Source organism: Zootermopsis nevadensis, unplaced genomic scaffold (genome assembly GCF_977971745.1).
Source record: "Zootermopsis nevadensis isolate Lab colony 2312 unplaced genomic scaffold, Znev_1.0 Znev_ptg000012l, whole genome shotgun sequence".
Lineage (NCBI taxonomy): Eukaryota > Metazoa > Arthropoda > Insecta > Blattodea > Termopsidae > Zootermopsis > Zootermopsis nevadensis.
The window spans coordinates 2,609,654-2,625,961 of NW_028259144.1; the positions used below are offsets into that span (position 1 = coordinate 2,609,654).

Below are 16,308 nucleotides of genomic sequence, written 5' to 3' on the forward strand. Positions count from 1 at the left end.
GTTTCCCCGAATCACAGCGAACTCATTACAGACATTCAAGTCCGTCACCATGACATCAGTGGTATCCACTGATTTCAGAGGAGTCAATAACAAAAATGAATCCATGTTAATTATGCAGACACAAACTGACTGTACCGAAAATCTTGCCGACACGGAAACTGCCCATCATGAACTAGGATCTGAGGTTCTCAAGCGGTGACTACGAATATGGCTGTCTTCTGGGTTGTAGCGCTACCTACTACTAATCGCCCTGATGATGGAGGCAGCGAGGACCTCCGGAACGTTGGTAAACTTCTACCAGACCACACTGTGCCACAACCCAGCCTACAGCCATCTTCCAGCCTTTTATCAAACTGACAGTTGCATTGGACGTCGCTTGGTTAATACAGAGCGAACAAGACTTGGAATCTCTGATAAAGATAACAACGAATATATAAAATACTTTGGAGGGGAATAATGAAAACAAAGACACGATTGGTGAGGTTTTAGGTTCTCACGTCGACTAGTATGAAGATGTTCAGGTGGCATTTTGTCTGTCATAAATTCCACACGGAAGAAGGAATGCAGTTATGATCCTACGATACGTCGGCAATTATCTGCAAGTGCACACAACGTTACAACCAAGAGACCAACGCGGCCATCTCCTGGAGTCGAACAGAACACTGGCCTCCTCGTCATTTCTCCCTACATTATATTTGTTTCTACCGCTCCTACTTCGCAGGCCCTGGGTTCAAATCTCGCCCCAGAGACCGACTATCGTGACTTGAGAATTTTAGCGTCTTCCCAAGCAGATGCCAGGAGAGTACCTGCCCTAAACTAAGCCACTACCGATTCCTTCCATATCCTTTTCAATTCATTACTCGTTAGTTTCAGATCATTAGACGCTGCTTAGCATGAATTATACTGAAAGTGTCGTTATATAAATCATAAATTCTTCCCGTATCATTGATCTTCCTTTCCTTTGGGGTTTCTCCAAATTCTAGTTCTTTCTTCATTTCTTTCTCAGCTATACCTTTTCTTTCTTCCATTCCTTTCTTTCTCTTCTCTCCTTCTGTATGCAATTCCATTCCTGACGTCACAGAGCCAGCGGCCGATGCAAATCTGTCAGAGCTCACAAGACATCACGCACCATAAGCAATAGCACCTACCCGATGACGATTATGGGATTTTCCAAGAGGAAGGACTGGTATCTTGAGGAGAAGAGGATACGGGAGGGGTGGGGGGAGGTAACGTACCGTAATAAACACACACACACATCTGTCAGGTTCGCAGTCTTCCAGCGCCCAGCTAAGCCATCCCAGTAAACAAACAAAAGAGACCGATCGACTGCACACATTCACAGGCGGTTGTCATGGCGAAGTTTGCAGTTGCTGGACCACATCTGGCAGGTGAGTTCAGTGGCGTATTATCAGACTTCACAACCACAGCATTTATTGTTATACGACGCGTTCTGTGACATCGTGTAGCAAATGTACCAACGTTTCGAGTAAACTTGCTGTCTCGATATTCGATGTAGAAGCAACATCTACCAACTGCTACATGAAGACCCACCCACATCTTCCATTCAGTTCAACTGTGACGAAGGAGAACACGTTCTTGACAACAAAATTCATCCAGCTACGTCTTTACTGGTTTTAATATAGACATGCCAGTCTGTTTATGGGCACGCAATAACATCTGTTTTAATTAACAGATTCTGATAGCATTTGGGATTTTGAAAGAATTCGCCTATTCGATTAAACGACGCAGACAAGACAGTACCTTGCGCTCAGGGTCGGAAATCCTTACTGTGGGTTTTCGTTTTCCTCGACCCTTCCAAAAAAAAATGCACCGAATTGGGCCAAACTTCCTTCCAAGTCCTTGACTATCCACCAGTAGCAATTTCATTCGAAGCTTTTTCGTCAGTGCAAGGATAAGTCCTAAAAGATAAGAAAACGAAAAATAATTTTGGGGAAATTATCACAAATCATATTAATTAAAAAACACGTATAGAAACAATATTTTCAATTCAGACAAGAAATTAAGGCCGAAGGTTTGGTTTTTCTAAATCACCGGCAACATAAAATGTAAGTTGTAAAGCACCAATCATACTTTCCAATTATACATACGCTTTCACCCTGGCACTGGCGACATAATTTCTGCAGTTTAAAAAGCGCAGTTAGGAAGCCAAAATTGAAGAGACGACACTATTTAAACCGTTAGTCATATATAGATTTAAGGACACAGTCGATTAAACCCCGAAGGCCAAACCGGTCTCAGAAAGTAGCCGAGTGTTAATAAATAAATTACGATTACTGGCAGACATTCAACATGAAATTTCACATCACACAAAAAATATATAATGTATATTAATCAGTCACGTCCGCTGAGAACAGGGCAAGAGGGAGGACGTGATAAAACTGGAGAAAATTACAAAATGAGGAGCTGCATAATTTGTACTCTTCCTCTAATATTATTACGATGATAAAACCAAGCATGAGATGGGACGGTCATTTAGAGTGCATGGGGGGGATTAAAATTGGTACAATACTTTTATCAGATAACCCAAAGGAAAAAAAAACGCCTGGAAGATCTGAAACTCAACGGAATATAAAATATATGTTATAGAAATAGAGTGGAAGGGTTTGGACTGGATTAATCTGGCTTAAAACAGGAACCGGTGGCGAGCTCTTCTGAACACAGTAATAAACCTTCGAGTTCCATAAAAGACGAGAAATTTCTTTAATACACAAGCTGTGGGGCCCACCTGGCCTCCTTTACAATGGGTACCACGATTACTTCCTCGGGGATAATGAGACCAGAACGTGAAGCTGACCATTCACTTTCATCTACTGCCGAGATTAAGAATGCGTGGAGCTATTCCTCCACTACCCCACACGTCTGCACGGCCGAACTTCGCCTTATCTGGGGTTAAATTCAGTCTGGTCCGAAACTGTGTAGCTAGACACTACTCACAAGAAGAACAAATAGTGGCCAAACGTTATTATTCCAATATTTTAAAGCAAGCTGACACTCAAATTACCTACGAACCTTCTCTGATAAAACTTCAGGAAGTCAGAAGACGCGAGGTACAGAGCTGATTTACCCGCTTATGGACGAGCATTCACTTGAAACCGGTTAATCCCATTTGACTTCATGCGGGTTTTAAAATACCGTACTTTAACGTTAGTCTGCTCACACAATACTGCCAGACGGAAAACCCTCTCCATTTCTGAAAGACGAAATTTCCAATTCTTTCTTGGGCTTAAGACTCTGAGCATCATTATTCCTAAGACGAGAACACAATAGTAGGGGTTTCAAAATTTCCCATTTTTGTTAATCACCGTCACATTCACACACTATATATTGGTTAATTCTCACAGTTTTTACAGTCCCCCACTGATGTCTACGTTTTTAGATTAGTAACTAATCCATCTTCAGATTCATTATCCGTACTCAAGTCACTGCATACCCAACGCAAATACACGTAATCATAAGCGACGTTCTATATATGTACAGCATGTCCCCAAAAGATGTATATGTTACCGGCAAACTATGAAATTCAGGCATTCTATTGAATGCCTAGAACTTTTAGGCAGTGTATAAAACTAACAGCTTATTTTATACTTTGCCTAGGTATTCTATAGAATAACTAAGAATTTTATAAAACGCCTCAGATTCTTTAGGCAAACTATATAACAAAGAAGTTTCTATAATACGATTTATACAGTTTTATTTTATTTTTTTATATTTGCAAAAATCTTAATATAAAACAATTTGTTTTAATTATCAAAACTTTTGTTATGTTCAGATTCAGTAGCTTTTCGCGACAACCTCCATCTTGACAGCTTACCCAATCGACTTAGATAAATTTTAATTTACACAACCAAACAATATTAACATTACAATTTATTTCATACTTTGTTTACTGACTTTAAGCATTCTATACATCGCCGGTAACATATACACACAAGGTTAATACTCCGTATTATAATATGTATACATCTTTTTGGGGCATTCTTATACAGAAAGTAACTCCGACAGGAGATCAAATTCAAAGACACTGTAGTATTTCAGGCGCCCCCCCTCCCATTTTTTCGCACAACAAATAATAACCAATCATCCTATGTCGCAGTCCTGCTGGTGGTGTTGCGGGTAGCTGGCGCCGCGCCTGCAGACGCCTCTTCCGAAGCGTCTCTCGATCTTGATTATTACGACGACGACTTGTTTGTTCCCCCGACCAATGAAGGAAATTTCGACGTTTTCGACTGGCAACTCTGTAAGGTGAGAGTCCGCTGTTTTATAGTTTAAGACTTCACAAGCTAAGAACGACATAAGTCAATTTAAATGGTTCCAGATCGGACTTCCGAATCTTGTCCATCGCATGACAGGCATAATCTGTAAAGAACCTGTGGCGAGAGATACAGAGAGAAAAAGATATATCGACTTTAAAAATAACTCTTCTGCTTTGACTGAATTTAGCGAGTGGTGTTAGCAATCGAAATAAACTTGTCCTACTGACGATGTTCTTCTGGGTTATGTCGCCGAGAGGACACGTAGGCACATTCCAAACTTTTCTGAGAAACATACTGTCTCCATCCTCAGGGATTCGGCCCAGAGTCACAACTTAGAATAACACCGTCATGTTCACTGCTCTGAGAACCTCAAATCCCAAACTTGTCCTATTGTCTCTCGACAACTGCGTTCTGCCTTTAGGATGAAAACCAGGTTTCACACCCACATAAAATAAAGAAAAGAGCAATAGTTTCTTATATACTCTGATCTTCACGATACAATTTTTTTTTGTTTTGTTTCGGATCGCATCAGCACATGGCACACGAGGAGACTGGGAATATGGTGGTGTCCCCGGTCAGCATAAAGCTTCTACTCGCCATGCTGTACGAGGGGGCTGCGGGCAACACGGCCCTGCAGCTGGGGCAGGCCTTGAACCTTCCACAGAGGCTGGAGTCCCGTAAGAAGTTCACCGCCGTTCTCGACTCCTTACTGGTACGTGATCCAGTTTACAGCGTCTGATACGCGCCTCACCAACCAATAAGTTGTCCATTCATCCACATATTAACTTCTTAAAACTCTCAACCTTCCATCCACGCTCTGGTCCATCCATCCTCACACAACCATCCCCATAATGCCACTCCAAGGACTATTCGTGCACGTTGCGAAATAATGAGAGGCGTAGGTGAAGATTACCTTGTGACCAGTCACGACAAGACAATCGATAGGGGGTACCACATGACCTTGGCACTGAGGTCATTTCAAGTCACGATCCGAGCGTCTTAAACATGAAAATCCATGCAACCCACAGTTCTTTTAGACAGAACAAGTATTGGCTGATTCCTAACGATTTACACACACTGTATCAAACTGAAAGACAATTTTTCGTCGAATGATCAGAGATGATGATCATGTACAAAGTGGTCGTGGTCTATTTTAGAGCAGCTACCATTCGCGTGGATTTAAACATGTAACAAATGCTTGTTTCGAATTTTTTTTCTCTGCAGACGAAGAAGCCAGAGTACCTATTGCACGTGGGAACAAGGATGTACGTGCGTAAAGATGTGACTACGAGACCTCGGTTCTCAAAGATCTTGCAAAGCTTCTACAACGCAAGCATCCATAATATCGACTTCCAAGAGTCTTCAAAGGCAGTAGAGACAGTGAACTCGTGGGTCAGTGAGATCACAAATGGCAAAATCAAAACCATGTTCTCTGCAGGTAAGCACTTGAAACCAACACGCCACAAGACTACAAAGGCGTACTCCAGCTCGGAGCACACATTTTTTTTCTCCAAATATGCTCTTTACAATTTTCCATACCCCTGACCATGATGTTCATTTATTACAAACGCAAATCCACTGTTGAACGAAGTATCACGCTACGTACAAAATCGAGAAATTTTTTCTCCTTGCATCTTTATTATTATTATTATTATTATTATTATTATTATTATTAAGTGTTTTGTCTTACGACAGGTCCATTGCTCTGCCCAAACAGAGCTCTCCAGTTGTCCCTATTCTCGGCTTCTCGCTTTAATTCCTGGAACGTCATCTTCTTTCCTTGTTTAAGGTCGTCGGTTAGCTGTATCAATCTTCTTCCCAGTCCTCTCTTTCCTTCAACCTGGCCTTCGATGATATCACTCATTAATCCATTCCTTCTCATAATATGTCCCAGCCAGTTAGCTTTCCTTCGTGTAATCGCCTGCAGAATGCTTCTTTGCTCGTTGACTCTCCTCAATACTTATTCGTTGGTCACTCGATCCGTCCACCTGATCTTCTCTATTCTTCTCCAACACCACATTTCAAAACTCTCCAGGTATTTCTGTTCCTTCTTCCTGAGTGTCCAAGTCTCTGCTCCATACGTAACACTTCACTAGTTTCTTCTTCATCTCCAAGCCCAACTTGCATCTTACGCAATAATAATGATAATAACAATAACGGGATAATGTTTATTGCTATGTGTGTCTGTTATGCGTAAATTATTATAACTACTATCACGGAAACAGTGCTAGGGACCTTCGGCCTTAAGAGTAATCGTAAAACCACAACCTTCTACGTCTAGCATGGAAACGATAAGAAATGCACAGCAAATTTTGGTCTTCGCTTAGATAATCATATTACTAACTGCTTGCAGATACGGTAAACCCATCCACCGTGCTGCTGTTGGTAAACGCAATCTACTTCAAGGGGTTGTGGCGTTACCCGTTCAACGAGTCCTACACGCGGCCTGGCAAATTCCAGGTGACTCCCAGCCAGAGCGTCACCGTTCCCTACATGACCATGGAACGCGATCTGTACTGGACGGAGTCCGTGGAGCTGGAGTCCTCGATACTGAGGCTGCCATACATGGTGAGTCCTGGGACAGCCCTGCTTTGTAATCGGGAAGTTCACGTCTCGGCCAGGGAACATTCTGTCACCGGCCACCCATCTGACCCTCTTTGACTTGGTGACCTTGACAATTTCAAGTGAGAAGTTATGAAACTGCTCAATACGTAAGTTTCTCCCGTTCTATATGATGTCATATTTGACTAACTCCACGGGGCACAGCCCTCCTACAGAGGATAACAATCGCTCAGTCAATCAATTCCCTGCCTTTTGTGGAACTGAAGGTAAGTCACCATGTCTATCTCACGAGATCAATGTCCCCTGGGAAGTTTCACCGTGTAGTCTGACGTTCCAAAGGTCCTTGCCACCTTCATCATCATAGCTCTCATAACAGAGACAGCAAACACCACTTAAACGTCGCCAAACTTCTACCAGACTATACGACGCAACTTCCCGGAAGACAGTCCATCTTCATACGAGTACTTTCCGCCGTGAGAACCTGAAATCTCACTGTTTGTTTGTTTTAAGCTACATGAATACAGTGCACACCCTCACACACCATCCCTAGGTGGCCAGTTTTAATATTATACTCCCATCTAAGTTTGTCTCCCAAATGATGTCCTCGAGGTTTTTCAACTGAAAGTAGCTAAATCCAAGGACGACGCACTTCATCACCGCAACAATAATGTGACATCTGGAAATACACATTTTACACGGTTTCGTCTTGAGATACTTCTGCCGAAGTAACGACGCAATCAGAAGAAGAATAATGACGTCACTGCAAATTCCTTCGTTCCTAAGCGATCGCTACAGAACGGGAAATCCACAACCTACATGGGTTTTGCTCTTAAAAACAGTACACAGAAACAGGATGTGGGATTTGAGTACGTACGTGAAGAATATTTGGGCTTAAGAGTGCAGTAATATCAGGAAGGAGAAATCTTCATAACGAGAAGCTACGATAAAATCAAGGAGTATAAAGATGGGCAAGCACTTGTGAATTATTAAATAATTCAAGTCTACATGTGTGGAATTTACGTATTTTCTGTTACAGCAGTTTTATATTTTAATGTACGCAGCCGGGAGTCTAATATATTATCTTCGCTCGCGGGCCACATATGTCCTGCGCGCCATAGTTTGTAAATCCATCAGTAAAGTAACACGTATTTCTTGTTCGCAGGGCAACAAGTACTCCATGTTCATCGTGCTACCGAACAAGCCAGACGGTCTGAACAAACTTGTGAACACTGCAAGCCCAGCCCTGTTGAGGAATCAGCTGTTCCACATGGTTAAGGGCAAAGTGGGAGTCAGACTGCCCAAGTTCAGCTTCGACTTCACGGCGAGGCTCGAGAATTCCCTACAGGCAGTGAGTTCGAAGTCCTGCAGACATGTCCTATCTTTCAAGTCGCACGATAACACTTGTATTTACTAAGATCCAGGGCAATTTGTGTGCAGGATGCAGCCCACATGGGGGAAATAAGAAACACGTACATAATTTAAATTAGTAAACTCGAAGGGAATAGACCACTCAGAACTAGCTACAGGCTAATTACAATTAAAATGGCTCCTACACGAACAAGGTGTGAATGAATGAGGCATACTTCGGCGCCTCAGGTCAAGGTTCCATAATTAACTCCACTGAGTAGAGCCCTTTCTGAGAAACTAACCTAACCATTGAACTAGTGTAGAAATTCCTCGTCTTTTATAGAAACATATGGTCCATTACCGTATTCACAAGAACCAGCCAATAGTCCCTATATTAAGCCAGCAGAATTCAGTCCAAACACTAGTACCTCATTCCTTTAAAACCCATTTTAATATTATCCCCCTGTCTTCGCATAGGTATTTCAAGTCGTTTCTTCCATTCATGTCTTTCGACTAATGCTTCGAATGTATTTTTCAATATATTCCATCTAAATCCCACAGAAAGGTAAATTCCCTGACCAGCTGATTACATACCAACTACGGAAAGAAGTCCCTGAAATTGATAACTTAGTGTTCTTAATTTCGCAGCTCGGAATCCGTGACATATTCAACGACAGTGCAGCTAATCTCCCTGGAATGACGCGAGAGAAAAGCCTGTACGTGTCCAAAGCCATCCAGAAGGCGGGTCTGGAAGTCAACGAGAGAGGCACCACAGCATTCGCGAGTACAGGTACGACTGCTTGCGTTCAGGTGGCTCTTCGCCTGGGTTAAAGCGACCAGAGCGTCAAGCCTACCACGCAGTACAACAATCCGAGACCCACTCCTTCCGTAATACGCTTTCAGAGCGTAACTCCTGTTCACAAAGTTTGCTTTACCCCAAGAAAACTGATTTTGGCAATGTGAATTGGGTTGAACTTCGTGTCAGCGGTATCGAATCTTTCACAGGCCCAGTTACACAGTTTCATGGAGTTAAATTTTTCATACAAAATGTCGGTTAGAAAACCTAAAGAAAAGATCCAATTGGAAGACAAAGACACAGATGTGAGAATTATGTTAACATACATTTTAAAGCAACAGTAGTATAGTAGAGTGTGTATTGGAGTATTCTGGCTCAAGACATGATCCAGTGGCGATTTCTCGTAAACGCGGTAATTCACCTTTGGCTTCCGTACACAGCGGAGGATTTCCTGATCATATGAGCGACTATTAGCTTCTAAAAAGAACTCAGATACATGGAGTTGATTCGATTTTGCAGGTATCCAGCTGGACGACAGGTTCGGGAGCGAAGTTACTTTCCACGCTACGCACCCGTTCATGTTTTTTATCCAGGACGAGACAATGGGAACAGTGATCTTCGTGGGGAAACTCACTAATCCAAACACCGAACCCGGGTCCCTCAGGTAAGAAGCCGCTCGCTACAAGCCACGTTATTAAATTTTTTTAAAAAACAATGGCATCTGCTTATAAGGAGCTTAAGAAGAAGAATAACACTTACTATCAGGCCATGCAGTTAAGGCATGGCCTATGGTTTACGTGAAGACGGACAGAGAGAGCGAAGTCTCCGATACGTCGTAATTTTTAAAATCTTAAATAAAAGAAAGTGGGTAATAGTGCTCCCAAAAATACATTTAACAAGCTCGGAAAGATGTATTCCAATGGACTACGTATATTTTCCAAATATAAATAAACATTGTCATGTTTCACATAAGGCCTAGAACTTTGTAAAGAAAATGCAATCAGGAACAAATAAAGAAATTAATATTTTGTCACGAATTAATTATCTGTAACATGAAAGAATCGATAAAGCTGTATATAAGCTTCACTTGGAATAGGTGTTAAACATGACCAATACCAACAGAAATTAAATTTGCTCAACATCTTTTTGTTGAGATTATTCTCAAGGTCGTGAGGATGAAGGTGATCTTCTGGGTTGTGTGTCAATTTGTCTCCTGAGACAGATGTATTTTACCTTCAACATCACAACTTATTTCCAGCACATGTTGATATCAATGTTCCAGAAACCCCGATGATCGGCCACGTGTTACTGACAATGTGTCTGGACAGGGTTTACTGGAAAGTCGACTCGGTGCCGAAAACTCCCGCCAGCAAGTTCCTGACAAGCCACAACTAACCACACCCCGATCACCGAAAAGAACATTTAACCCCATATCATCCAACACCATAGAGGGACTCATTCCCCACAAAGTTTGGGCATACATCTCCGAGCATATGTTCAAGCTACAGCGAAACGTCCAGTGAAAATGAAATTCGCATCTGACTGCCAGAAAGATTTGAATGCTTGTAGCATTAATATTAGTTCTGTCAATCATCCTGCTTCCATTCTTTAACTTTATCCCTTCATTCACTTTATAAACCATCTATAATCACTGTTTTATGGCGCCCTTTTCCACCATGATGCCCACAGTTAGTTATTTTGGCCATCTATATAGGCTGAATGTTCAGTGTCTTCGAATCTGACGTTATGCAGTCTCACACAATGTATTAAATTTTGACCTTACTTCCTTTTAGCTCGTCGTCCTTACTATTTATTATTCAAACCATGGAGAAGAGCAATTTTAAGAAGCTGATAGTTACTCAGCTATGTATCCCAAAGGTTCATTACTAACTTTCTTTCCATCACGTTTACAGACTAAAATTCTGTATGCATACCTGAATACAACTTATCAAAATTTGGTTTATAATATGATTTCAATAAACAAACGCATGACCTGTAACGCAGTATTACTGATATAAGGAATTGTATGTTATTTATGTTCTGAGATATGCCTGTTCTATATGCATTATAAAGGTTGAGTCACAACTAAGTCCCGATTTAAAAAAAAAATTATAACTCTGAAATGAACTCGCGGCAGCCATATTGAGCATTTAGGAAAAGTGTAAATTGTAAAAACAAACTTAAATTCTCCTCCAATATAACGTGCTCAGGATCATACCCGCAGCTTTGTCCATTTCAGAGTTAAAACGTCCTTAAATCCTAACCTAATTGCGACTCAACTTGCACAATACTTGCTTAAAAGTTGAGTTAATAAACTGAACTATGACTTTTTACTTAATAAAATGTAATTACACGTGCCCATTCATTATTTACCAACCACAGTACGTCCTACTACAACGCCCATCGGAACTACAACAAGTGGGCTGTATGAACTTCTTAAGTATTAAGTATATTTATGTCTTTAACTAAGTACAAAATAAAAAAAAGCTAAGAGAAAAATCATAATTATCAAAATATGAACCCACGCAACAAAAAATGACAACAAACATTTATCACAGACTGTTTGTTAGGTACATATCATGTATAAAAATCACGTTCTGATAAATTTGACTAAGCCGATTTGAGCACAAAATTAAATAACGTTATAAACTCCCAACTTGTCTTGTTTTTTACTTGGTGAGTAATGGACATCCATCTGCATTATATAACAGCCTAGCCAGTCTGATGTTTACGACTTTGATGCATGTTTACTTACGCTCGCAAATGGCTAAAAGTTTTCAGTGACGAAGCTAGATAACTAAACGTTCTATTTTACAAAAGACATTCACAGCCAGATTTCATGACAGAAGTGAACCGAGTAACGGCTTTGGACCCGAAATAAATGGTGGACTAATTTTCCTACACGGATGGATTCAAAACAAACGAAAGCGCTGGTGCAGTGGTGTATATGAATATGGCAAAGACCTAACTTTAACCTTGGATAACAAAGCACCGTGTTCCACGCCGAAGTATGTGCCATCAAGACACGTAGGGCCACACGGCAGGAACATTAACGTCCCACAAGACAATCTACCTGCGATTAAGGACACGTTATAAATATCATTCTAACACTTAAACTGGTCTGAGACCGCCTCCAATCGCTAATGGAACTGGCTGGAACACTGCAGCGTGCTAATGACATGGGGAAAATGAGGGGAATATAATCGTCGATAAGTTGGCAACAAAACATTTGAACATCCATTCACACGACATAAATCTTCCTGTGACATCTCTGAAGGAATTGTTGAGCAGAACAGAAGAACTATGAACACTAGAAGTGAACATCTGGTCAGAAAACGTGAAGGGTTTCTTTGAAAAATCCTCTGTCTAAAGAACCAAGGAACTATTAGGATTAAATAGGAACCAGCACAGACAAATGACAGGAATACTGACAGGACATGTCATTTCAAGGGGCTTCTATTCAAACTTGGATTGGTAAATGCACAAATGTGTGACAGATGGATGAAACAACTTCAAATGCTACGTGTAACTGTGAGGCCATAGCTGAATTAATATTTCATCATCTGGAATCAAACTTTACGAAATCAAAAGGACCCACCCCATCCATTCCAAGCAAGAAACGCGGTAAGGGATGAAATAAAACAGACCAATCAACGTAAAAATGACTGTCATGTAGGCTGAATCACCGTGTAGTCCTGTACACGTTTATCAACGTTTTGGATGATCACGGCGATGATGGAAGCAGCAAGACCCACAAGACAGCCAACTTCGTACTGCAGCCATGAGAACCTAAAATCTATTGAACGTGAATTTCAACGGGTCTTTCCACTAGTGTGAATACAAGAGCCTGTTACATTTCGTTACGTTAATAAACTAGGGCATAATTATAAACACTTCATTCACATATTCTTGAATTAGGCCTATAGAAATTCCACAAGTCTCCGTTTACAGTGTATTAGGGAAATCCCAAGTTAAAGACGAAATACAAAATGAGACTTTTTAAAACACACACACACACCTGGGTGCGTATTCCAATTTTCATACGGATCTCTTGAAGGTATTCCCGAGTAAAGCCGTTTAAAACATAGTTATAAATCACTTTACCAAACAGATCTATACGCCCGAAGGTAACAAAAACTCCATAACAGTTTTGCATATGAAATTACACAGAACGTAATTTATTCTAGCCGATGAACTCGGAGCTGGGAAATTCCCGACTTTGGATCCAGGCACAGTCAGACGACAGAAGACCCCAACAAGAATTGTTACCCTAAAGCGACAACACCGCCAACAAATAAGCACGCGTCTAACAAAGCAGAGCTCCGCACAGTTCTTAAACTCGGCATAAGCTGAAGTGAAGTGTTACGGCAAAGGAATTTTAAAATCCCTAGTCACTTATTAAAACTACCACTGAAATAATTCCTCGAAAAAGCATCACTACATTATTTTTACCGATTTTCTGACCACCTGTTGTTTTCCTAGAAGAAACGCTGGAAACCACGGCTGAAGTCCATCAGTAACCAATGCTTTAACTACGTATAGAACGCTGGCCTTGTAATCCTGGGGTCTCGGGTTCGATTCCCGGCGGTGCCCGAATTTATAACTTGTGTTGGGCAAGGCCGTGGTCTAGGCAACACGGAGTTTTCCTCCGGGGGCTTCCCCGGTTTCTCCGTGGCATCCCAACAATTACTCCATTCACACACAGAAGAAGGCAATGGCAAACCACTTCTGGATCATCTGCCAAGAACTTATATGAACAGGTCCCAGTCCGAGAAGAGGATGGAAGGATCCTGTTCATATGGACCTGTCGTCAGACAGAACACTAAATAATAATAATAACTTGCCCGGTATACGTTTACGTTCACTCCATACACATCGTGAACGAATTACAATAGCCCAATATCAACAAGCGTGTTCGTACCAAGCCATAATTTATATTTTACATGTTATGTTGCGTTCCACTACTTCATCAATTTGTATTTCGCGCAGTCGCCATGTTACTATCCCAAAACTAGCAGTACTAAATATTTTAGTTCTTTCACAGATCTACCATCATACATAACTTCAATACCTTGGGCGTAACTGAAAATATAATAATAAAATTGATCTTCGAGGAACAGTATATAAGTGTGTGGGTTCATCTGCTCATTATATGGACCAATGGCTGACTTTTGCCTTTCGCTCACGGCCCATAAGTTATTAACCATTCACAGCCCCCCCACCCCCCATAAGGCATGTTCACATGAGTTTAGCGCAAAGACGAGATACTGGATCGAGATGCAATTTTTTTTTGTTATTCGAGACGTGTAAACACGCACTTAAGTACGCATTGGCTTCTAAATAAATAATTATAAATGGATATAGTCCCGGTGTTGTTAAACGGACACAATCTTCTGTATTGAGAACTCGTCTCGATGAATGAATACAAAGTACGATTATCCAGGAACTCGTTCCGGTTACCCGTCTTGGCACTAAGCCCGCGTGAACAAGACTTTGCTTGCAGCAAAGTTGTTTGGTTGCTCACTTAAGGGAATGTTGATTTCGAGCCCCTACAAGGCAAGACAAGCTGAACGGGATCTCCCAGGTTTTTGCTATCACATGAACAGTGATTTATCTGAAACTCCCAGAAGCTGGCATTTCCTTGAGCACTTGTTCTTCGGAAAGAGACGCCTCCAACCACAGGCACTGAACATGTACCTTCGTGAGGTGACGTTTCTGAATATCACTGTCTCTCCTATCTATGATTGCTCTCACTCTTGGACAACGCTAAAGGTTTATAGATAAAGCTGTATCCGGCACTTAACAAAGCACCACGCCATGAAGACGAACAGGGGAATGTAGGTATAGCTCCACTCAATCTCAAACTCGGCAGCAGATAAAGGTAACTGGTTAGCTTCACGCCCCGGCCGCTCCCACCCCCAGCCCGGAGGAAATTAACCCAGTAATCATTACAGAGGAGGCTCGGTGGGTCCCAGAGCCGGTCTGGACGTTGTGGCGAAGAGAAGAATTGATAACTCGCCTTGATGATGAAAGACATCAAGCACCTGTGAAACGTCGGAACAATACTACTAGAACATAGCCATTTTGAACACGACGGTGTTCACGAAACCCCGTCAATGGCTCCTACCCTGATCTTGTTCATATAGTCCATTTTAATATTATTTTCCTTTCAACAACTGAAAGACTTTCTACAAGTATTAAGTAGGCTTGTATAAACTATCGCTCGAATACAGACAATTCATTGTATTTTCTATTAAAAACTGTTAAAACAATTAAAAGATTGTCCAATCAAACAGATACAGCGACTAACGAAATCTTTTGACGAAATATCATTAAAAAAAATCTGCACCCTTTAGACTGCAAGCACGACACGCATGGCAGAGAAGTTGCCGTCGCAGCAAGGCGCTCACAAACAAACTCCATCGAGAAGAGTCCCTCCATCTCAAAAAAACTAACAATCATTTAGCTAGTCAAAAAATCCCCCGTCATATTATGGAACCATAAAGCTCACAAGAACCCCCACCGGCCCCTAGACCCTGCCACACCCACACAAATCCAATCCACCCCCTCCATTCAAATGTCCAGTACTTTATTTTAATGATCCCTACATTCTACGCCAAAAACCGCAGAACACTGCTATCTGCAAACACTTATTAACATTTTAGACCACTGTCAGTGATGTAAACGCACTTCCAAACTACGTGTATTCCGACATGGAGTACACATTTCCGCACTTGTTGTATTTCAGAACGAAAACACCAAGTTTTACACCGCAGTCCGTGAAGCGGTATCAATTTCGCATTATTAACACATTTCCTTATTTGGCATAACACAAGATGTCTGCGAACCCACGAAGCCCGATTTCTTGGTATTCCGGTGAACGTCAATGAATATTATCAAGATGTGATCCGAGCAGACCTGGAATTCAAGCGTCACATTCTGACACACAGGGAACGCCAGGCTATATAGCACGTACGGGATTCAGGTCAAGTCAAGAGACGGGCTCCTATTCGCAAAACTCTGTGGTCGAATTCCCACACCACACAATACAAGAATCGGAACACATAGTTTCCAGCCTCGTTAAATAAATTTTTATGACATCGTATCGGAAACTCTTATCTTGGATTTGAGGTTTTCACGGCGGTAAAGATGTCGGCCATGTTCTTCCTGGCTGTGAAACCGGGGCCCGTGTAGTTGATTAAAAAGTCTGTTTACATCTGTAGGAAGACAAATATATTCCTCATGGTGAACTTACGATTACAACACGGCACAACTGGTTAAATGAAGTTAGTGGCCAATGTCATAGTCACGTGGCACACATCACATGCG

The 16,308-nt window shown here is 41.5% G+C and overlaps 2 protein-coding genes across 5 annotated transcripts in view; one reads left to right on the plus strand and one right to left on the minus strand.

The window, feature by feature from the left end:
* LOC110838757 (constitutive coactivator of peroxisome proliferator-activated receptor gamma) overlaps positions 1-16,308 on the minus strand; it is an 88,073-nt gene that overhangs the window by 47,355 nt on the left and 24,410 nt on the right. The gene's annotated exons all lie outside the window — the stretch shown is intronic.
* Positions 1,246-11,336, plus strand: LOC110838762 (serine protease inhibitor 2). Its single transcript, XM_022082319.2, has 9 exons — positions 1,246-1,388; positions 4,115-4,263; positions 4,807-4,986; positions 5,499-5,712; positions 6,628-6,842; positions 7,999-8,184; positions 8,832-8,973; positions 9,499-9,643; positions 10,262-11,336. Exons 1-9 carry the CDS (start codon positions 1,352-1,354, stop codon positions 10,500-10,502), a joined length of 1,509 nt encoding a protein of 502 aa, XP_021938011.1. The 5' UTR covers positions 1,246-1,351; the 3' UTR covers positions 10,503-11,336.

Excerpts from the sequence above, each read along its gene's own strand:
- LOC110838762 (XM_022082319.2), top strand. The coding sequence starts at position 1,352 with ATGGCGAAGTTTGCAGTTGCTGGACCACATCTGGCAG. Across the intron at positions 1,389-4,114 it reads TGCTGGACCACATCTGGCAG|TCCTGCTGGTGGTGTTGCGG; the intron begins GTGAGTTCAGTG and ends CCTATGTCGCAG. Across the intron at positions 8,974-9,498 it reads CACAGCATTCGCGAGTACAG|GTATCCAGCTGGACGACAGG; the intron begins GTACGACTGCTT and ends TCGATTTTGCAG.